Here is a 24,268-nt window from a genome sequence, read left to right on the forward strand (position 1 = left end):
AGGCTTGAAGAGTGAGAGTAGTGCATGCAACAGAGATGGTGTGATGGGTGAAACGAGGACAAATGAAAACCAGCAAATCAGAGCCAGAGGATAAGACAAAGGGTACGACAGCAAAAGCCGCATCTTAGAAGCTTAAAAAGCATTATGGTTTTACACAAGTGCAATGCATTGTGGGTAAGAACAAAGTCAGTGTAAAGTGGAGTTATTATGGAGGAAATATCAATTTCCTTCTTTTGTCAACCAAGGAAGTAAGAGGCAATAATTAACCGAGGGATTTATTTGGTCTCCGAAATGTTTCGGGAATTTAGGGAAGACAAATAAAATCCTTTTTAAGTGTTAAACTGTTTGCTATTCACAGAACCTTCTCAAATCGAGTCATCAGAACCACACCAGGCCCCTTGGCAGTCTTCTCTGACAGGGGAGTGTGACGTAAATCCGTTCAAATAAGTCATAAGGGTGGGGTTGTCAAGAGTCTAATGTGTTGCAGCCGCAATAGAGGGTCCCTCATTTCAGGATGATCTCTTTGCCTAGAGCTGAAACGTTACAGTCTGCTTTGCTGTCTGCTTTGCCTGGTACCTCATGCACCAGGCTGGTGCATGTGATACACCAGCCTGGAGGGGTCCGGTTTATAATGATAGCGGGGGAATACAAAGTGGGAACACGACACGACGATATCATGCTGGAGCGTATCGACCGGGACGCTCCACTTCATGCCTCGCTACACTATGTTTAGATTAACTTGCTGGTGCACACATGGGCGCACAGTTTTCACAGCCCCAGACATGCTGGCATGCAGACATGTGTGTGTGTGTGTGTGAGTCCTCTAACGCTGACGCAGACAGGAATCTATTTATCTAAACGAACAAACAAGAATGCACACGGCGACAAAGGACACAATACATGCCTAGTCTGTAGCCTCTTTGCCTGCTGTCCAAGGGCAGAGGGGATTTGGATATTGTTACGTTAATCTCCCTCTATTTGGCTTCTTGGAGCACATTCAGATATACAGACTAGCACAGCCAGGCATACACAGGTATGAAGTCGTGTGTGTGTTTTAAGAGACAAAAATACAAATACAAATTGGAAACATTTTCCAACACACTTGTAATTAAGAATGTAAACTACCTTCATTTAGCTTCAGGTTTATTCCCAACCTTATTTATGTGTGTTGCCTAGCAACCAAGATGATGCAAAACACAAGATGGTAGAAATCAAGCTTTATATCTTGCTGAGCTTTTAATTACATATTTGATCAGTTTGATTAATTTAATCAATTGTTTAAAAAATGTGTACAAATGTTATATTACAAAATATGTCTATACAAAAGCAGAAACTCAATAACAGAATTGATTTAAGTCCAGTTTATTTTCAGCAACAAGGTAGTTCAAAGTACTTTTCATTATAAAAACATACAGTCATCAATTATGAAACAAGAAATATTATTTTTATATTTGGTCAAACATAAAAAAATATATAAAACGATTCAATTACTACTAATCAAATGAAACTTTAAACTGGTGGTTTTAAAGTTGCACTGAGTTACAGCAGGAACCAGAACCAAACAGCATTCAGCTGAATATTTCCTCTCCATGTTGGGTTCTGGTTCTGGGAATGCAGAGCAGACCAGAACCAGAAAACCTCAGTGGTCTGGAAAGTTGCTACAACAACAGCAGATCTTTAACGTGCTTTGTTGCCAAGCCTCTCAGTTATTGTTGTCATAACTCATGTCATTCTTAGAGTTGTGACTGATTGAAAAGTTATTTTGTGGTGTCCTGTTGACTGTGGCACCCTGGATCGTGAGCCATATTGCCTCCTGCCCTCATGCCTGTTTTGAATTGAAACACTGAAAGTAAAACAATATGGCCTCTAAACCAGTGACCTGGTGTGGTAGATGCAGAGCAAGCACCAGCACTCATATGATTGTTTGCTCTGCTCCTCTCTGCATCTTGCTGCATGTCTTCCATAATGCAATTTTAAATTTCCAGTTAAATCCTATTTGCAGGAGAAGTCAGGAAAGCAGATCATTTTAATTGCAGGATGTTTTTTCTGATTCCCAGATCGACCTCCTCACTCAGCTGCAGGACCTGGGGAATAGATCGCTCCAGTACATGTGGCTCTTTGCTTTAGCTGTTTTCTTGTCATCGCTTCTATTGACTCATATTTATTTTAAGACAAATAATAAAAAAAAAAAAAACACTGCGAAGAGAATATGTTTGAAGATGTGCATGTATGTGTTGGAGAAGTGTAGTGTGTTTGTTAACATATATTAGGGGATGGTGAAAGCGGATATTAGTAAATCCTATTTGACAGTGATGGAGTTGACTGGAAACCAGCAGTTTCCTGGATCCACCCAGGCCTGACTGATAATTAGTCTGACGCTATTTTTAGATGCAGTCCACATCTATTACCGTTCATTGTTACAAATAAAATAGTTTAAAAAATGGTGACCTTTTTTACCTGTAATGTAAAATTTTTTTATTAATTTTGCTCAGCACTTGACTTTAAAAACAAATTCCTCTGACATTGATAAATAGTAACTATCGCAGTTGACATTGAGCCAATAGTTGTTCTGCAGACAGGTAAAGTCCATCAATCAGGATTTTTGGTCCTTCCAGGCAGATGAAACGATAATGTTTGTGTAAAAAATCCTCCAAAAAAACCATATTCCATTGGGAAAACAAAGTGGGAAATACACAAAACAGTGCAATTTCCTTAATATTTGCACCTTTGTTCTGACAGATTTGAGCAATTTATATCAGCTTGCGGTTTTGTTTTCTTCAGGTCAAAACAACAGATGCAGTGGTGATCACAGAGAGAAAATTTGTATTTTATTTTATTAAGAGAAAATTTCTGATTTTTACCTGTAGTGGCACTTACTTGCTTTTATAGTGACATAATTTTAGTCATTATGTCTTTTTCCTTTTGCCCTAGCATGAACTTTTGAATCTGATTTAACATTTTATTGGTTTTGAAGGCTCTTGTCTGGCTCCCTTTCTCTCCACCTTTAGTAGTTTTATGTCATTCTGTTTATCATAACCTAATAATTTCCACACTGTTAATCTCCGGGAGCCGAATCTGTGACAGCTTTGCTAAACAGAAGTGCAGGTGTTCAGATACAGTCGCCAAGCACGCCATCAGTCAATCTCTAAATGAATAAACAACAATGATGATGGTTAAACACATGCCACAATTTCTAGGCTGAATACTAGATTATTCTATAAGAACTACTGGAGGCTTAAAAATTGTGGTGGTGAATTTTTAAAAGCAAAGCTGATCTGTTTAGCAAACATGCTGAGGATAAATGAATGCCTGCCTCTTAGTTTTTACTAAAAAAGTTCCTTAACTTGTCCAGGACTGCCGGTAATCCTAGATCAGCTGGATGAAGGTCGTCATGATGGATTCTTCTTTTTTCTTCTTTGATGAGGTGGTGCCCTGAATTGGACACAATGACTCAGACCGACAGAGTGGGGATTCAAACTCCTACTTTCTTCTGCCTTTTCTTTATTATGATATTATAAGTCATGTATTTTAAAGTACAAAAGAACTCTGACGGATGTGGACTTTGTGGCCATTAGAGGTATTGACTTGGAGTATAGTGACAGCAGTCACAGTGGGCGTCAACCGTAGAGCTATACACATAGATCTACTTCAGTTGCTGCCATTTATGGGTCTGCACAGCCGCAACAGAAGAACCATCACTGATGCAGCCTCCTCACTCCCAGATAAGTAGGATTCACAGGCCACCTACACACTGTACTGTTTACAGCTCTCTGCTGCATTGTGCTGACAGAAAGGCTTTGCTGTCAGCCTCATTGTATTTCATCTAAGATGGTTAGTGGAGCTTGCATGTTGATATTTACCCGGAAATGCTTTGCTCTTCAACCATTTTACCTGCTTCTTGCAGTCGCCCGCACTCCAACACTGCCTCATAAGCCTCTAGGATGAATAAGGCCGTCCTGTTCTGGGTCAGTCTATAGCCTAAACACAAGGCCGCTGTTTTATTTCTGCTATGTTATGCTCCTTTATTCGCTAATCACACACATGGACACACATATGTGCGGACCATTTGTGGTTTTCTGTGTGTGTGGGATGGTGGAAGAAAGGCAGTAAGTTTGGGATGACAAGTGTCGGTGTCCTTATGTGGGTCACGCAGTGTCAGCTGAAGTCTGCAGGGCCCAGAAACTGGGTCAGGCCTTGGCATGAGAGTACACATATTTATATACGCTACACTGAGGGTCACAAGTTGGCAAATTTGTTGACAGGGACATTGAGTTTGGAGTAAGCAAAGGCTGGTGAGCAGACATTGTTGAAAATTACTATTACCTTGGGATAAAAAATAATATTTTACTTATCAGCAACGACTATCTCGTCTGATTAAACTCTCTGTTTCAGATTGATATGATCAATGTAGATCATACTCTACATTGACTCTGTGTTGACCTTTTTCCTAATCTGCTGGTTTGGCAACCTTAGCATCAGGCCAACAAATTTACTAATCAGATGGATAAAAACAAGTAATAAGATTCAGAGAGTCTAACAGTTCACACTTACAGAGACTTCATAATATGAAGAGTAAAAGGTTCAAGCTCTCCATCGTCCCTACAGCTGCTTCCCTTTTTTAATTCAGGACAGTGTAGGAGGAGTTGTATCTGATTGGTTGAAATTGGTGTTGGCAGAAATGGATGGTGGCGCATTCCCTTCCTTGTTTGGACCACTACTGATGTACACTTTATCATCCCTCCCCTTTAAGATTTTTATGTATGTCTCCTATTTATATGTCTTTTCTTTTGTTTTACTTCTTATATATATGTAAAGAAGTGCCTGTTGGGGGCACAAACTAAGTTGAATCAGAATTTTTCTTCTAGACTAGACTAGAACATCTTCAGATTTTTAGGTCAGTTAGGAATACCAACATCATTCCTGTTTGCTAAATAGCAGAATTATGTTGTAGAGACATTAAGAGAAAGTTAGGAAATTAGCTATTCAAATTATTTTATTAAAATAAATAAGAACAGGTAAAAACAGTGAGGGTAGAAAATGTTTTTGTGCCCCATAATCATATGAACTTTCACAGCTTTAGGAGTTAGCTTCATGTTATTGAGCACCTGACAATTTTACCATAACTCCCACAATGAGACTTCATCATGAAACCCCCTGGACCCACAGGATCTCCTGGTAATATGGTAAAAAAATGTTAATTAAATGTTTTGAATATTAATATATGGTCTTGTTTATGAAAGCCATAGGGAAAATTAAGTGCACCCCTTGATCCAGCAGTTTGTCAAATGACATTTAACGGCAATAACTCTGTATTTGTGTTTTATGTGACATTATTAATCTCTCACATCATTGTTTTAAGAACTCTCTTCTTTACAATTTTGCTTGCAGGTTTTGGTAACAAGTTTGAAGAGATATGCTTGTGCCATCACTGCAAATTAGTCATTTCTGGACCTTGACTAGGCCATTGCAACACTTAATTATTTTCTGTTGTTCTGTTGTTTTTTGCTGTAGTGTCTGGAATTATTGTCCACTCGATGATTCAGTCTGGGCCAAGCTTTAGTTGATGGACAGGTTATCCTCTAGCATTGTCGGGTTCATTGTGGAGTTCATGGAGTCCAATGACAACATTGTACCCAGATCCTGTGGTTTCAGAAATCATCACCCTTCCACCATCAGACTTAATACTTGGTGCAGGTATATTGTTACCAGCAAGTCTCTGGCTTGCATTTTTGCTCCAATTGCTTGATTGGTGAATATAATTTATAATTTAGATAATAATTTTAGGACATTACTCTTAGGTTTTATTTAATGATCATCATTTTGGACAAAATATTCTGTAAACATTAACCTTCAGACCGAATAAAATAAGTATTACAAGTCAACCACCAGACTTTTATTGCGGCCATGAAAACAACCACCAATCTCATAAAATTGTTTGCAGAGTTTCAGCGTTTTATCGTGTTGTAGCTGTTATTTTTTTGTCTACATGCATAATTTTGATGTAATTTTAGGTACTTTAAAAAAAAATATACTAACACACATACTTTATATGAGATATTTCTTGTTCCAAATGCTGTGCATCATGACCAAACATCTCCACCCATCATCTCTCTAAAGAACATTACTTTTGGTTCAGATGCAATTTTGCAAGCCACATTTATTCGACTTTTTTTCTAACTGCGCTGTGATTGACTTTAACATTTAACAAGAACCTTGTAAAGACTGATAGGTTGCCATGCAACCTATTTGAATGCTGAGAGGTCCAACTTTGGATTGAATTAGCTGAAACATCAAATCCTGGTAAGATTGGAAACTATTTAAAATGTTTTCCACTTGTGAATAATTCATTCCACCTGTAGAACGCTTTATTTTGAACACTAACCTTCTCAGGAAGAATAAAATAAAACGTACCCTTCATTCTCTAGAGGTTACGGATTGTAACACTGATCTTTGGGGGTTTATTTTTCCTCAGTTGGGACTCTAATTCACCTTTTGGGAAATCACAGCTCCTCTGCTGAGACACAGAGAGAAACAAGTTGATTGGAAGCAGTGCGAGAGAGTGGAAACAGGTGGCTGCATGGAGCGCTGGGCTCGGCGATGACTCATCTCAAACCGTTACCACAGACTCCTGGATACTTGCTCAACCTCGTTCTGCTCTCTCCCCTCTTCCCTCTGGAGCCTCACAGACATGTGGTTTACCGTAATGTGAGGTGTCACTGACTCATTCAGTAGATTTGCAGGAAAATCACCCCTTATTCTCCGCCAGCTCCTTTTCCCTCCCTCTTTATGCTGAGTGTTTTCCAGTCGTGAGGATGTCTAAGGGAGGACTACATCCAATTTAAGTCTCTGAGCTAAACACGGAACATCTGGATTGGGGAGGGTTATTTTGAGTGCAGAGCAGAGGTGGAGAGCCAAAAATATCAAATCAAGCTCACATCTGGCAAGTACTGACTGCAGCCGGACACAGAGGCTGTTTAACCCAAGCTTATATGGTGTGAACACAGAGGTAACAGACAATAGGAATTCATGGCATTTGGAAATTTGGGAGAAATAAGCTTGCATAGATTTCTAAGATGGTATTTTCAAACTCACAAACATGCTAGCAACAATTTAGGTGTTCCAACAGTAAAAATACCAACTTTACAAGCTGGGACAAAATGTGCATTTTTTTTTCCTTTTCCATTTTATGCGTCTGTGTATGTGGGCGAGCTTCTCACACTGAATTCATTCTTGTGAAATCCATTTCCCTACATTTCCATCACAAGACATTCAACTTCAGACATCTTTGGATGTGACAGAGAAGAAAATCAAAAAAGAATATGAAGATGACCAACGACTTCAGGAAGAAGAGTGTGAACTCATTAGAATTTTTACCAAACAACATCATATGTATGGTGGCTGCTGCCATCTCCAGAGCAACAATAAAGCCCAGATGGCTACAAGTCAAACACTGGATGTGGAACAAGAATGTGCTTTTTGGCTCAGATCCTCCTGTTTGTGTAGTCTGCAGTAAAGCAGTTCGAATTTTTAGCGTGGGTTTGTGCAGCTCCAGTTCATTTGTGCTGCTGATTTATAGATTTATTTTGATGTTGTGTATCCTTGCCTGTCTGTCTGCCTGCCAGCCCATCCCATCTGTCTCACTCCAGTTTGTTTTTTACTTCTGCAGATGTTCTGCAAAGTGAGAAGGCCTTTGCACTCTCCCCTCTTCCACAATAAAGTATTTGGAACTAGACTCTAATGCATTTTAAACTTTGGTGCTCTACTGGTGGAAAAGATGAAATGGATGATTGAAAATGTACGTTGATTACAAACAAAATCATCATTGCAATATCCAATAATGAGATTTTTTGTATTTCTAAAATCATGCATCATGATTGCTGATGGATTTTTTTTCTTCAACATTCTTTGCAAAATAGGTCAAATTTTGTCACATAGGATCCAATCAAAAGCATATTGATGGTCAATGTGCTCTGATTTATAACTATTCTTTCTGCATGTTTAAGGCTTTTGTCTTCACCCGAATCTAATTTTGTCCACAGCCAAATAATTGTTTGCTAGAGGCTCCCAAGCAGAAAGTAGTTTACATGTAAGTCAAAAATTTAGTTTGTTGGTTTTACTGACCAGAGCACATTCGTCCAGGTTTTCTGCACCATTTACACGGTCTGTGGAAACTTTGAATTTCACTTCTTTTGGTTCTGCCAGTCTTCCATAAAACAAGGGTTTTGCACTGAACTTTAAAGGTTTTTAAAAGTTTAAATTATCTTATCTTAGGCCATAATCTGTTCATTCATTGCTTCTTTTAGAGACTTTTTATTTATTTATTTTTTTTTAATCAGGAATCTCCCAAAACACCAGAGCCATTTTTTTAAATTCTGTCTCATTTAGTTCTGATTCTGCTTGACTTAAGCTTCAAACATATGCTAACGATGTAAATGACTGAGAAGAACTGTAGCTTTCTGAGCAACAACCATTTCAGGAAACGTTTCGCTTTGCACTTCTTTGGCAACACTTAGGATCTTCGTCTGAGTTTTGGCAACGTTGAGTGTTACAAACACTTACATAATCACCACCTACAAATGCAACATGAGTGTTTTGATTGGAATCGCAGCAGCAGCAGCAGCGTGTTTGTATATATATATATATTTTTTTTTTTCTTCAAAATTTAGAAATGAACAAATCCAGTGTATTTATTAACTTATTGTGTATATACATGTATTACAAATGCCTGTCTTAACCCGAGGTATTTATCATTTTATTTGTACTTGTTCATCTTTTCCCAGTGGCCTGACAGCAGAGGCCATTCATGCCTTCTTGCTCCTCCTCCGCTTCCTGTCTCAATCCATATACAGGCGTTGTTGGGCATTGTGCTCTCCCTAACCAGCCCTTTCAACTTCTACCACCAAACATCTCTCTGACCCCCCATGTGGGGTTTAATGTGTCACTTTGCTTATACGTCCTGACACACACACACACCCATTCACACTCCTGCAGCAGTGCTGTTGTCGACCAGGTGCCAGTCAGATGGCTCTCTGCCCAGTGATGACTGGAACAAACCTCAACATGTGTGCATGGTGAGCCACAGAAGGGCTGTGCTTGTGTCTAAGCATGGATGTGTGTTTGCGCCTCCTCTTGGCAGAGGACTTATGCCCTACATGCCAGGAATGAGTAAAGCCACTTGAGCTGCTGAATTCAAATGCTTTACATTGCTCACACATCTGATCATGAACATAAGAAACATTACCAGCAGGATGGATGTGATTATGAGAAGTGATGAGCCTCGGTGTGTGTATATATTTGCATGTCAACCCTGCTGTGTGTATAGCTTAGCAGAGTACAGATCAAGAGTTTACAATGAGTCTGATTTTCCCTCACTGTATGATGGTTGTGCCGACACTGTCAACAAAGTACAGAATGCCGATTTATGGAGCAAGTAGACGGTAAGACAATAATATGATTGCTTAGAATGAGTTAATTAACCAAAGACATATTGTGAAGTACTGCGTGTGTCACAGAGGAACTCAACAGTTCTGTTTTGAATACCTAAAACGTGACATGACTTCCATCCTGTCTCGGTTTTTCTATGTACATTGGGTGGTTATGGCTAGTAGCTATTTTGTCAAGTTACCTTACTGTGATTCTTGTTGTACCTTACAAAACCCTATGCCTTTGAAGCGTTGCTTGAGGAGTCATGAGAGTTTTGTTGTCTGTTTGACATGTCTTTATGAGTTTGATTAAAGCTTATGCCTGTGTTCCCTTGAGCTCGTTGTAAGGACGACTGCTGGACCTTGGTGTGACTGCCCAGTCCTTGTATATCCAAAGTAAAAGCTTTGTTCACATTTTCGGCACAAAAACTTTGGTGGATTTAGACGAGCCCTGTTTAGTTCTGCTCTAGTTTGTTTGCCTAAAACGTCAGGTGCATTTGGGGAAGTGTGAATGCACAATCAAACTTTTCTGTTCGGTTGAACTGAACTCTGGTTCAATTTATGTAATTGCACCAAAATTACATAGATTTACAATTTATGTAAATACCTAGTGGACCAGAGACGCTCCAGAAGCAGGAAGCAGATGATAGCGCAGGGAATTCTGGGTAACTGCAACCAAAGCAAACATGTGAGTCTAACACTAGCAGTAGAAATTTGTTGTGATCTTTATCCTAAGATAAAAGAGAAATCCTACAAGCGCTAAAATCTGATGCTTCTCTATTTTTGTTTACATTTCACAAAGAAGGACGTCATGCTCAGTGTCTTCCTCAGAGGTTTTTGTGTCATTTCCTTTAGTGGTTCTTGGTGCAGTGCCACCACACGTGAGAGGAATAGATTTTTTAAGTTCATTTGACACAGTCCAAACAACTGAAAATGTAAATGTTGCAATTTAGTTCCCCGGTCAAACTGAGTCTGCTAGACTATTAGGTCTGAAAACATCCTTAATTTTATCATAGTCTTGTAAATTACAAAAAAAAGTCTAAATATTTTTGTTACACACAGGGAGAAAAGAGCACTGACTTTTGACCAACAACAAAGGAGATCCATTTGAGTCTCAATGAGAATAGCTGGTGTATGTAAAACAGATGTTGCTTTTGGACTCTAGATTTTCTAGCAGAGGGGGATGTGACTTTGGGGGAATGAAAACGGTAATTATTACTTTGAAACAGGTCATGTTTTGATGGTGTTGTTTCATTATGGAGGGAAATTAGCATAGCTGAGCAGGCCAGCGGGCTGAATGCTTTAATTAGGGAGAGGAAAAAGGATCGTTCAACTAGAGACCGAATCGTACGTTCACATGTGTGTGAGTGTGAGGGGTTTGATCTGCTCATCAGCGCTCTTGATGTTGTTTTTGTTTTTTTTTGCGGTAGATGAAAGCCAGCTCCTACGTCTATGTCACCCGTGGGACTTTTCCAGCCTGTCTCTGGATCTGAACAGAGCAACACGATGGAAAGTGTTTGTTGTTGATGTATTGATTGCATCGTTAGAGAAGGTTACACCCATAACGAGCTCAAGCTAATCAATGAAGCTCATCCCACTTTTTAATGTTTGTTTTAGTCATAAAACGAGTCAAATGACCATTTTCTTTACCAAAGTAGAGATAATCAATTGCCACCCAGCACTGTACTGTGCAGCTGATCCTGTGTGTGCTCTGTGTGTTTGCAGTTCCAGGGAGCACGTGACCCCGGAGATGAACAAGCTTCGTCAGAGTCTGAGGAGGAAGAAGCCCACCTATGTGCCAGAGGCCAGCAGACCCCATCAGTGGCAGGCTGACGAGGAGGCTGTACGCAAGGGCAAATGTAACTTTGCTGTTCGGGTAGGTTTTGTAGATATTTAATTTATTTCCATCTCTACAGTATGGAATATAACATATGATAGTTTGCCATTAACTTAAATGAGAAATAGGGTTCAGAGAGTATTAAACTAGTTTAAATATTGATAGATCAAGAACAGAATTGGTATCTAAACCCCAAAAAATAGATTAAAGTGTAAATTCTAAAACTATGTTAGAGTAGATAAAAAGAATTACCCTAAACCTGTATGAATAACCAAATCATAATTGGGATACCTCTTCCACTGTCCAAAGACATGATAATTAGGTTAATTGGTTGAATTAAATTCCCCTTATGTATGAGTGTGTGTTTGTATGATTGTTTGTACTGTACGTCTCTTTGTTGCCCTGTGATGGACTTGTTACCTGTCCAGGATTTACCCTATCAGCAGCCATAGGGTTTCTGGCTTTTTGACCTCTGATAGACACAAACTACCAGCAACCTCAAATATTATTAAACAGGTGTAGAAAGTGGATGTATTGCATTGAAAGACCCCTGTTTTAATAAGGGATCTTCCAGCTTTTCTGTTCTAATTGTGCTTTCAAGGGAAATCATCATAGTTTCAGGGCTGCAGGTGAAGCCTGCAGAAATCCAGATATTGATTTTTATTTAATGCAGATCATATTTTAAAAAGCTACTAAAAGCCCCAGTCATCAGCAGATGGATGTAATAGATCCAACACTTAGTTAGAGCATTTAAACCCAAAGTATAGGTTAAAGTGATCCATGGCAAACTTCATGGCTGGATGAATCACAAGTCATAATTGGTTTTAAAATGTATGATTAATTTATCTGCTGTACCGGCTTAGCCATTTTCTGCTAAACTTCAAATGTATGAATCCTGGAAAAGATGAATAAGGAGATTGTAAAGGTGTGTGTTCCGATAAAATGTAAAAAAATAAAACCATTAAAACGGTTTAAGTTTTTGTTACATTATAAATGTCACATATGTATTATATATGTGAATTTGAAAATGTCTAACATTGTGCTGGCTGAACCTTCACTGAAACTGCTTCTGTGTGAGGCTTACCGTTGTCACGCCCTCACATGGGATCAGCTTTTGCTTTCAACCATACTTACATGCATATTGTGTTATAACACACATCCTCATACTTCAGCTCTGCAGGTGAATACCTCAATAGGAGCAGAAAGAAACAGCAGCGTTATGAAAGGGCAGATTTTATGACTGACCTACCTCAGTGCGTGTGTGTCCTGTATGAGATCTGATTTGTAGACGGACTAAAGAGATAGTGACAGAAAAGATGGAGGGCAGAGCAGGAGCTCTGACAGCAAGGTGGCTTTACAGATTACAGAGACCACAGGAAATGACAGGGAGAATGAAATAGGCACACAGAGGGGACAAAGATACATCCTGGGAATGGAAATTGCAAACAGAGGGAGAGACTGGACAAGATAAGAGAGGAGAAATGAAAATACAAAGATGATAAAGAGCAAGGTTTGAGCTGAGCTTAATTTCCTGAATGGCTAATGATGGGATGTGGAGGGTTTGCAGCATGAAGCTGGTAGCACAATAATCTTTTATGTTTTGTCAGACATCTTTTTCTTTCTCTGATTCTAAATTTATTCTCAAGTCATGAACTATTAATGCCTCCCAAGGAGCTGCTGAACTTTACTAAAGGAGCGAAAATAGGTTTTCTGAGCCCAATGCTGATTAACCAGACTAGCAAGGAGAGCAAAATGTAGTTTTTTTTGTTCCCAAACCTCCCTCGCTTTGACAATCATTAACGTCCAGCTATTTACATAAAACTTACATTGGAGTTCTCATTCGCCATAAAACACTTTGTTAGCTCAGACAGTTTATGGTTTTTTTTATCATTGATTCAGAATCAGGGAAACACACTTTTAATACAACTTTGATTATTCTTCCTTAGTCTTGTTACAAATCATTTTCATTTATGTAAGATGTTGACAGAAATCAGGCAGGGAAGGAGTTAAAAAAACACACTGCTGCCAAAACCTAACCAACAGTTAATGAGGCAATGAACCGACAACTCTCGTTGGTTTTTCGGTTGTCTTTTATTTTCTTTTTTCTTTCTGAGTTTTGTATTTTCCTTTTCATTTTCCACTGCTGGGCGCTCAGTTACCAAACTGCAGCCAAAACATTCCAGTTTGGTTTCATTGGACCATAACATGATCTTCCAGCGAGCAGCTGGGAGTTTTAATAAGAGGCTGCTATCTTACAACTCTACTTCTTATTCCTGACAACAGCTTAATCTTTTTACTAAAATCTGTGAATTGGACTGGAGGGATTTTTCCAAAGGCAAATAATAAGTAGATAAACTAATTAAGGTATGAATGGGGGAATACATTTGTGACTATAATTATGTGACCTACATATAATCTTAGATTAACTTTTGCAAGTGGTTTGTGTGTAGCAACATCTATCATATATTGTTTGCTGTTGGACCAGAACTGCCTTATAGAGCTTTTATAAGATTCTGCAGAGGTCATTCCAACATGTACAACTTGGATGTACATTGACATTTGGTTTAATTAAAATTTATTTCAGTTGGAAAGGGTGAAAGTGCTGCTTGACTGCCTTTTCTGCATCGATTTGTGACTAAACTTTCTAATTTTCATCACTTGCTAAAATAAGACAGGAAGCAACCAAGACAACTAGAGCAGAAAAGTTGCTCAGAAGACTCCTCAACTTGGCTGCATGTTGTTCAGCACATACTTCAGTTCAGCAACCAGATTTCTTCAGACGCTGTCCTTAGATATTTTAAAACCCATCTTCCTCTTACACTTGGCTTCTGACTCCAGCAAAGCTGTGAGAACTTTAATTTTGCCCCCATGGGCGCTGCGTGTACCACAGAGCAGAGAACTGGAGAGACAACAAAAGAGGAATACATGCTATAACCGACTTCAGTTCTCCTCTCACTCTCTCTTCCTGCCCTCATTATCAGGACACTCATACAGCTGGAAACCCAACAGTGAATGCAGATTTGCTGCTCATGTGACAATTTCAGAGCAATTACCAAAATACTGATTGGAATTAATGAGGTTTTAGTAGCTGTTTTTTTTTTGTTTGGGCTCATTTTTATTTTGACATGTCTCTGTTATCCCAGCTCTTTCATGTGATGAAATGTCCTCAAGAACAGTAGACATCCTCTCAGGATGTTAATTTTCTGTCTGTTTGTGCTGCAGTACCTGGGGCTCGTCGAGGTGGAGGAGTCGAGAGGAATGCATGTTTGTGAGGAGGCTGTAAAAAAGCTGAAAGTTGTAAGTACGCTCTCACACTCAAAACACATCCTCGCACATGTATTCTGCAGCTCCAGTTTGTCGTGCAGACAAAGTGGCATGTTCACCCCTGAGGAATTTTCCGGTGCCCGTACACCTACATGGCCTTCCCAAAGTATTCCCACCCAGTCATCTTATCCAGATTTTTCTATAACAGCAAATTTTGATGTGTTTTATTGGGATTTATATTGATAGAAAGACACACAGCTGGGCAAATCATGTTTGTATGTCTGAATGGCAAGGTCAAAGTTCCAATGGAAATTCAATTAGGAATATGTTGTAAGATTTGAAAATAGTTCTCTGTAAATGCTATTCATACAATCTGACTAAACTAGAGCTATTTTTGCAAAGACAAATTTGTTGAAATGTGCAAAAAAAGGCTTGCAGCTGTAATTGCAGTGAAAGATGGTTTTACAAAGTATTGGCTCAGGGCTGCTGAATACAGATGCACACCACACATAAAGCTTGGAGAGTGGGACATACCCTGGCCCAGTATTTTCCCTTATTGTTGTTTACTTTACAACACTGTTTTCACTCTCCCCGGTGGGTCTGAGTCCACGTTTATTTGTGTTTGCTTTTATAAAGTCTGATGCTGAAAAAGACAACAGAAAGTGAACTGTAACACAACACACACACACACAAACACGGCGACACACACTGAGTTTACCCCCCTCCTGGGAGGCTGAACTCAAACAGGGAGCGTGTGAAAACGGTGACACAGAATGGTTGCTGTCAGACAGCAATAGTGGAAAGGCAGCATACAACAGGACTCACTTTGTTCAAAATCCATACGTGGTTTTTCTCTGTAACCAGAGAACTCAAAGGAAGACTTTGTAGAAAACAGAGTCACATATGTTCTGTTTTCAGTCATTCGGATTTTTCGTTTCCTTTTGATTGTCCGTTCCACCTCCACATTCGGTTCTCCTCCCATTTTCTGCTCTCTCATTGCTTGCCTATGTTCTCCTTTCCTAACCTCACTCACATCAATCTGATTGTGTTGAAATGGAGACTCAGAGTCGATTCCCTGCTGTTCTCTAGGTCACCATATCCCTCACTCACACAATTTCTCTCACTTCATCTCTTGCTTGCATTTTTCATGCTCTTATACATTGACTTGTGCTGTGTAAGCTTGTCTGGTTATGGAAAATAGAAGCTGGAACAGTCTTTACTCTGCTCAAACATTTGTACCACTTCACCTACACTAAGGATGTGGTGATAATTTGGTGTTTGTATGAAACATTTAGATTTGCTTACAAGCCTGTTAACAATTAGCTCATGAAGAAGGAATATTTTTTTGTTCCTTGTTATCACCGTCAAATAAATTTTTTCTTTATTCTCTTTCGCCTCCTCTTTGCTTTTGCAGAGTGGCAAGAAGACGGTAAAAGCAGTACTGTGGGTTTCAGCTGATGGACTCAGGGTGGTTGATGACAAAACTAAGGTAAGATAACATTTCTTTCTTTGGTCTCTGACCTGAATCTGCTAGTTCCATCCTTCTTGTGTCTTCCCGTTCTTTCTTTGCCTCTTTAAACTGCCAGATGAGATGAAAATTGAAGTGGTTGTCCTCCATGCTAAATGCAATGAGTTGGTGGAAAATTAACCCTGCACATCACCCGAAATGTGCATTCCTCATAGTTGATGTGTGTCTTCAGCTGGGACAGGGAATTAGGTCAGGTGGATGGATGGAGTTAATTCTTGCAGAAAACCTTGTAGAAGCTGTAGAAGACATAAAACTGGAGTGAAGGTTGACCTTTGACCCTAAGTCTGGCCAGAGCTACACTGAAATGTCATAAAATGAGTTTAGACCAGAATCCGTGGCAAAATTTGAAAATTGATGCTCACTAATGCAGTGCAGTATGACTCAGCTTAACCTGTTTTGCAAAGTAGAATGAACTGAAATTTACTTATTTTTTTTAGCAGTGCTGGTAGAGACATAGTTGGACATACTCTAGGTCAAATTATTGACTTAGGTGTCTTTAAGTACCACTGCAAACCTCCTTTTTCCAGATTTTTATATATAAAAACTTGAAATTGTTTAATTTTTCAGAAGGATCCTCCATCGATTTCCCAAAGATTGTTTGTGTAAAGGTTTGTGCCATAAAAGTCTGGTAGGAAGCACCCAGACACACAAGCACCTGTGTGGGGGGTGTTATTTAGCGAGGCAGGTCTCCAGCAGTGAGTACAGAGAGCTGTGGCTCTATTGAATGCTAAGTGGGATGAAGAGCAGCAGAGAAAGGAAAAACAAAGCCTGTTGAAGCCACTTCTGTTTCCTCACTTTACTATTTTTGTTTGGACACCACACACGTTGGCCTCACTTCCCCTACTCCCTCATCACACTTTTCTCCTTTGACTCCATCTCCCTCCTCCTTTATCTTTTTCAGCCATATAGCATATCACTTTTAAACTTAATCTGGCTCACAGTGTGTGTCTGCAGAGGCTATTAAATGTTGTGACACTAGATTTCAGCTCTTGTTTCCTCGAAGATGGGGACTATATTTCTTTTTACACTTTGCATTGTTTTCATAAGATCTCTCTTTCTATCCAGGCTAACTGTTGGAATAATGTTAATGTTCAACAGCTCAGTTGCTTGAGCCATTTAAAGGGACGGTATGTAAGAGTTACTGCTGGTCTAGTGCCCAAATTAGAGATCACAATCATTTCCAAATGGAGCTTATGATTATCTTGATTTAATGAAAACTGTCACTTTTTATTATAACAGGGAATCTGACATTTAACCTAAAGGTAGTTGGATTGAGTCATAATTAGTTTGAATTAGACTGTAGTGAACTGAATTAAACTGAAGTGGACTGAATCCTATAGACGACTTGGACTTGGACTGCATACCTGTGTAACTGTTTACGACTGTTGTTATGAAGTGTCATTCAATAAATAGACACTTTTAATGACTCTATAGGATTTAATGCAAATTTGCATTAAAAGTGCTTTAAAAGTGTCAACCTTGCATTATTCAGGAAAAAAATAATGCATTAAAAGTCCATTAATATTGTTCACTTCACATTAAAAGTGTCATTATTTACAGAAAGACACTTCGTGACAACAGCTGTAAACATTCTTGGAAACTCCTTCCTCGTTATGACAGGCGTTATGTCATGCTTATGACAGTCTCATATCAGTCTTATGCACACCCCTTCACATAAAATGTTACCAAAAGATTTTGATGCATAAATGTGAATAATGTTTGTCAATCAATATTAGATTAATGGAGTCTTTCAGCTCAAACAAAGTTTTTAACAGTGTAAATATTAGGAGATTCTCTTGTGCAAATGAAAATAGAAGTAGACAGTAATTCTTCACTCAGTGACGGTGATGGAGAGAAACCCAGATAAATTCTTACCAATTAATGTCTTATTAAAAACATGCAGTAGCAATCTCTACTCATGTTCTCCTCCTCTTCCTTTTGACATCTCTTCATCATTTTTTCTCATTCTGAACTATTTTTGAAACCAGCACCTAAACAAATCTAAAAGCACATTTATGCATGTGTGTAACATGCAACACTTCTGCAGCACCTTCCCAGTGAATCAATACAAAGAAACAGAAACATCATATTTTTTTTTTTTTAGCTTGCTCAGCAGCATTTTGGGCTTCAAGCACAAAGTTGTTTCTCGATGACACAGTCTGAGTCATGGACTGCAGTGCTGTTCCTAACGCCACATCAGTTTTTTGTTCTTCTAATATGAATTCTTAGAAAAAACATCATAAGATTGTTTTGGATGTGGGCTGAGAAAGAAAGACACACACACCCACCCGCACACGCACACACACACACACACACATTCTACCAAACAAACACTGGTCTTTCCCCAGCCTTTCACCTTGGTACCAGCATCCCCTTTGATTCACTAATTGGCCCATATTGAATGGACTCCTATTCTTCCACTTCTTTCTCTCCACATCCCTCCTTCCTTTTCTCATCTTTTCCAGTCTTCCTTCCCTCTCTCTCTCTACCCTTGTACTCTCTACCCTTCTTATTTTCTCGCCGACTCTGAAAGAGAGGAAGGAAGTGTGTGGATGAGTGTGTGAACCCTGCTCCCTTTCTTCTCCCCTTCGCCTCTTGTTTTCTTTCTCTTTCTGTGTTTGAGTGCGAGTCAAAGCTCTGAGCCGGGGGCCCCTTAATGTACACAGAGAAAGACAGGGGCCCCCTCTTAGTTTCATCTATAGTGACTGTAGACTGATAGCAGCTGAATAACCCTTTCAGTGAAAGAAGGGCAAGCAGTGGAGACGATCCAAAGATTCAAAGAGGGTCAGTGTCATTAGTTGGTGGTTAGTGGTCTTTTCTGTCAACAGCAGGTTTGCAAATATTCTGCAATGAGAGAGGATGGCACTTCATGGAGTTAAGCAAGGGTCTAAAGCAGTGTGTCAAGTAATTGGGATCAATCACTGGGGAAGTTAGGCCCAGGATTTTCTGTTTCTCTTTCTCCAGGCCTCACACAATCAAATGAAACGGTTCCTACTGACTGGGTTTAGCTGTTGAACGTCCTGTCTGATTCCTGCCGCCTCTCTCCTGTCTTTGTCTGACTTCCTCTGTCAGGACCTCATTGTGGACCAGACCATCGAGAAGGTTTCCTTCTGCGCTCCTGACCGGAACTATGACAAGGCCTTCTCCTACATCTGCAGAGATGGAACCACCAGACGGTGGATGTGCCACTGCTTCATGGCTCTGAAAGACTCGGTGAGGCTGCTCAGTGTCAAAAACCTGCAATTTTTCAACCTGTTTTACTTTAAATATAAATTCTACTGATTTTAGATTGCTGCTCCAGTGTATATCATATTTGTAACCACTGTTGAAAATTGATGGTAACACTCAGGATTTATTGATGCGTTAAGCTGACATGATGAGATGACAACATTGCGTTCACTAGATTAGATTTGTAGCAATACTTTTTGAAAACATATATTCATCTTTCATTTTACAAATCAAAGTTTTTGTAAATCACAAACTGGACTTTAGAGAATCGGTTGTCAGTATTGATTAATACAGCTATGGTTAAAAAACATATAACTAGGGTATAAATTCAGCCTAGAAAATAGCCCTGGTAGAAATGTAGAACTATTTTATTTACCAAGACCTTTTGGTTAATCTTTTACTGTATTATTTATTTTTCAGTATTTCAATCAAGTCGTATCAGTTTAAACCAGTCTAAGGCATATATTTCCTGCTACTTTAGTTGCAGATTTTAATATATTAATCTGTTTACATCAATTTGCGGTGAACAAGGGAGAAAGTCATTGATTCAAAGCATCATTTTAGATTTTTAAGACCTTTATGTTCCTGTGAATTATAGATTTTTCAAGAAAATAATTTCTGCTACGGATGTTAACAAAATGTTTGCATCAGTCAGTTTGTATTAGCATCTTTGAATTTAGGTGTTTAAAGCTCATATTAGAGGAATTTTAGGATGGATACTTTAATGTTGCTATAAAAAGTTGCCCAATTCATCTGTAACGCCGACATCTTAAAGTACAATTGTTTTTAAACTGAATGAAGCCAATGCTGACTTACGTAATTCAAATCTCTTGAGAATCTGTTTCTTTGTGGGGGTTTTTATGAGCTTTAAATTGTTTGCAGGATTAGTAATCTGCATAGAGAAGGACAGAGCACCGACCTGCGGGATTAGAGGAGGGGATTAACCAGAAGCCTTTGTGGTTATCTGTCTCTGTCTCTGGCGCTCCTTTCTGTAGGCGAAGCTGCTGAGCCGACAGACATCCGTCATTTTTGTGGAAAAAATGTTATAGAACTGGTTTCTTTGAAATGCCGTTAATTCATGTTTATGTTTGACAACATGAGGGATTTACAACCTAATCCTAATTACCTTAATTAGACACAAATGGGAATGCAATCCAGTCCTTTACATCTAAGCTAATTACAAAGAAATAAGTGCTACGTATTATCTGACGCCTGAAACTGTCAGGTTCTGGAAGCAAGACAGAAACATTTTACACTTCATTAGATAAAATAATCAGAAACAGTTTCAGTTTATGTACACCACAAAATATTGCAAAGTTAGCCGTGGAGGCTAGTTTTCACCTATAGTGTCTCAGGGTACAATCAATAATAAATAAATAATCAAGTTTGATGTCCTATTTTTTAAAATTTCAGATTTTTCTTGTAGACTTTTAAATAATGTGTCTTCTTTTTGCCCTTAACATATACACTTCTATTGAGAAAGTTGGGAAAAGAAACCTTTGGATACAGCTATTGTTCTTTCTAAAGGATGTATGTGGATATGTGAAGCAGTAGCCCAAGGTTTAGATGAGCAACACTGGTCTGCAGGATTAACCAATGACCTGAGAGAAGCAACTGTTTCTTCCTGTTAATCTCGGAGAAGCCCTAAAGAAATTTCTAAGTACGTCAACTGTGAGCTTCTTTACAAGTGAAAAACATTTTAGGCAGCTGCCAATGTTTACTGGAGGGAATGATGGAGCATAATAAACCTCAAATTCATGTTAAGAGAAATTTCCAAAACACAAACTATGCTGTAGCCCTTAAAAGTACGTAATTTTATTCCATCAAGAAAACATAACATGTATAGTTTATCTGCAAAGGGATGCTAGGAGGAAGCAGCTTCTTCTGAAAAAGACATAGAGTTAATTTGGTTTGCAGAGTTGACTCTGTATGAACCACAAAACTTCCATAAGAAGTTTTTTTCTGTAATGAACTATGTACTATGTTCCAAAACAGCAAAACATAGCACTATAGCTTCGTAACAACTCTCATTCGCTGTGGTAGAAAGCTGCTGAATTGGACTTATTTTGCTGCTGCAGGACCTGAGTGAGCACCTTGGCTGAACTCCTCTGTTTACCAAAGTATCTTTGAGTCAGAAATGAGGGTTCTCTTTCTGTCTACTTAAGCTTGGTTATAACTAGCAGAATATCTAAAACAGAGGGGCTGAAAAAATTAAGGTGTCGCAAGAAACAGGTCAACATTCTGATTTAAACCTGATTTAAATTTTGGGCCACATTTCTCCAAAACAGTGTGAAAGAATGATAAAGTCATCCAGAAAAAACAGTATGCAAATTGTGGTTGTACAAGCTGAGCATGAATGTTTTTTGTCTCATGAATGTAGAGGAGATTCTTCTGATTGGTGTGTTTAATAAATTACTTTTTTTTCTTCAAATGTTTCCTACCAGGGTGAGAGACTGAGCCATGCAGTCGGCTGTGCCTTCGCTGCCTGTCTGGAGAGAAAGCAGCGCAGAGAGAAGGAATGTGGCGTGACGGCTTCTTTCGATGCCAGTCGCACCTCCTTTGTGCGCGAGGGCTCTTTCCGCATCAATTCATCTTCCAGCCAGCAGGGCAGCAGCAGTGAGCGAGATGAGAAGATGCAGGATAAAAAGAAAGGTAGTAGACCACTCCAATTCCTCTCCACTCACCATAAATTCAAAGTTACTTCAAAATCCTGTCAAATGTACTTATTTAGAAAATCTTTCAGGGATGCATGTTTGAGTCTCATACGTCACTGAGCACAGGTTGTGGTTTCCTTCAGATCAGCCCTCTGTCGTCCCAGCTCTTCCTCCTGGCTCCGCCTCGCCACCCGAGGGGACGGCGTCCCAGATGGAGCGTCCAGAGCCAGGTGGGCCCCACGCCATCCCTCGCCGCCACGCACCCATCGAACAGCTGGTTCGCCAAGGCTCATTCAGGGGATTTCCAGCTCTCAGTCAGAAGAACTCTCCCTTTAAGAGACAGCTGTCGCTTCGCCTCAATGACCTGCCATCCACTCTGCAGCGCAAAACAGACTTTGAGGCCAAGAACCCTGGTGAGTTGAGACTTTTTTGTAGATTGGCTTACAAATGTTGACAAACGTAGACACCCACTGACATTCTACCCTCAATAACTTTGGAAACAGAAGATTTGTCACATAAAAACTGATTTTCTTTAGGTTAAGCTTTTAGATATCTAAAATGCTACATGATCTAGGCTTCTTGTATCATTATATTATTCCACTCACCCATGCATCAATTGTCTATAGCTGTCATTGGGTCAGAAATGAGGTACACCCTGGCCAGGTGGCCAGTCTATCATAGAGCAATATAGAGACACACAGGACAAACAAACATGGAGACAATTTAGGAAGAACAGCCATGTTTTTGGACTGTGGGAGGAAGCCAGGGAACCCATTTCAGCTCAGTAATATTTTAATGTTATTTAATAGAGAAGGGTTAGCAAAACAGATGGGTATGGTGAAAATATTTTACAAATGTGTTTTGTAGTAAATATAACTACCTACAAAATATTGGACCATGTGAAAGTTTGACCATTTATAATGCAGCTGTTTGTTTCAGTAGCAGAATTTGCTGTAGATTGAAACTTGATTGAAATGATATTTCACGGGGCACTAATTACATCTTACCAATAATCTAATTAAGATCACTCCATCTTCAATTAACTGAGGATTAGTTATATATATGAAGCCCCCATGGTGGTCGCATCAAACAGCAAGTTTCACTTTAAGTTGATTATTTAGCAATTTTTATGACAAAACCTAATTTTTTTCAACATTTGTGTTTCTTGTCCATTTAGGATACATTTCAGTATGTATATTATTGGGCACATAAGTAAGCTTTTTTTTGGTTTAATTGATGAGTATTTTTTTTATAAAACATCTCCATTATTGAGTCAGTGGAGTAGAGGTTTATTTGTTTGTTTGAAAATATCTTTAACCTTGTGTCATGCAGCATTCACAATACCTTAGAAATAGGAACTTTAAACTTTTGTTTTCATATTTATCTGCTTTTTATGTGCTAGTTGGAATCAAAACATATGAGTCTGACTCAGTTTCATAAAAACATTGAGGCAATAATGCTCTAGGGTCTCCTCCTAACCTTGACAATCAATAACACGGGACCTGCTGAATAGAAAGAAACTGACTTTAAAAAGAAAATGGTCTAAAAGAAAGGTTGTAAAAAATATAAAGTCACTGTAGCAGATTCCTGTAGCCTTTCAGTTTAATCTTATTTGGCTCTGAATTAATGACATTTGACATCTCCATTCATTTTTTTTTCCATTTATTTATGGTTTCAAATACGCACTACAATAGATAATTTGTTAGCAGGTTGATACAGAGAGACCCTCATCAGCAGTAGAAACCTTCAGTCTGTGGTTCACAGTATGTATGTGTACAGTGGGGGAGGCTCTGATCGTATATTACCTTCAAAGTGCTCCCACACACATCCATACTCACTTAAATGGTAGAAGGCAATTAAATGGCTTATTTGCTCCCTTGTGACGCTCCAAACATATCAAGTATTGATCTGTACAGTCAGTCAGCTAACCAAACTAGCCAGTCAGAAACCTCCTATTGCCAGGGGTATAACAAAACAAACATGCACATTTACTCTACACCAATACATTTGAAGACTAAAGGAGCCTCTGAACTCTGCAGACTTGATTATAAAATGTGACCACTCATATCCTCTGTCTATGCAAAACAAAGCAAAAAGAAAACCTGAAAGGTAGATATGATGCCAATACTCATTGGTATTCTCCAATATAATCCAGGCCATGCAGCTGTACAATTCTCACTGTTTAAACACATTCTGTAGGTGAGGAAAAAGACACCTGGAATGAAAGCACATTTAATATACAGTTTATGCAAATGCATGCATACCCATTATATCTTTCATGTGTCACATTACATCCTCTAAGTAATTCTGAAATCAAACTTGTTGGATGCTGTGA

General features: G+C 39.0%; 1 protein-coding gene across 3 annotated transcripts in view; it reads left to right on the forward strand.

Moving 5' to 3' along the window:
• The window catches only part of numbl (NUMB like endocytic adaptor protein), a 64,356-nt gene that overhangs the window by 34,673 nt on the left and 5,415 nt on the right, over positions 1–24,268 (forward strand). For 2 of the 3 annotated variants that reach the window (XM_044118831.1, XM_044118830.1), the window contains 6 exons: positions 11,148–11,298; positions 14,482–14,556; positions 15,938–16,012; positions 19,124–19,264; positions 21,724–21,931; positions 22,077–22,346. In XM_044118831.1, coding sequence (XP_043974766.1) covers positions 11,173–11,298; positions 14,482–14,556; positions 15,938–16,012; positions 19,124–19,264; positions 21,724–21,931; positions 22,077–22,346 — 895 coding nt within the window. In that variant the 5' untranslated portion in view covers positions 11,148–11,172. Of the gene's footprint in view, positions 1–9,340; positions 9,438–11,147; positions 11,299–14,481; positions 14,557–15,937; positions 16,013–19,123; positions 19,265–21,723; positions 21,932–22,076; positions 22,347–24,268 lie in introns of those variants that run through there. The other variant, XM_044118829.1, reaches the window with a different exon arrangement.

The sequence above is a fragment of the Gambusia affinis genome, linkage group LG06 (genome assembly GCF_019740435.1).
Source record: "Gambusia affinis linkage group LG06, SWU_Gaff_1.0, whole genome shotgun sequence".
Classification (NCBI taxonomy): domain Eukaryota; kingdom Metazoa; phylum Chordata; class Actinopteri; order Cyprinodontiformes; family Poeciliidae; genus Gambusia; species Gambusia affinis.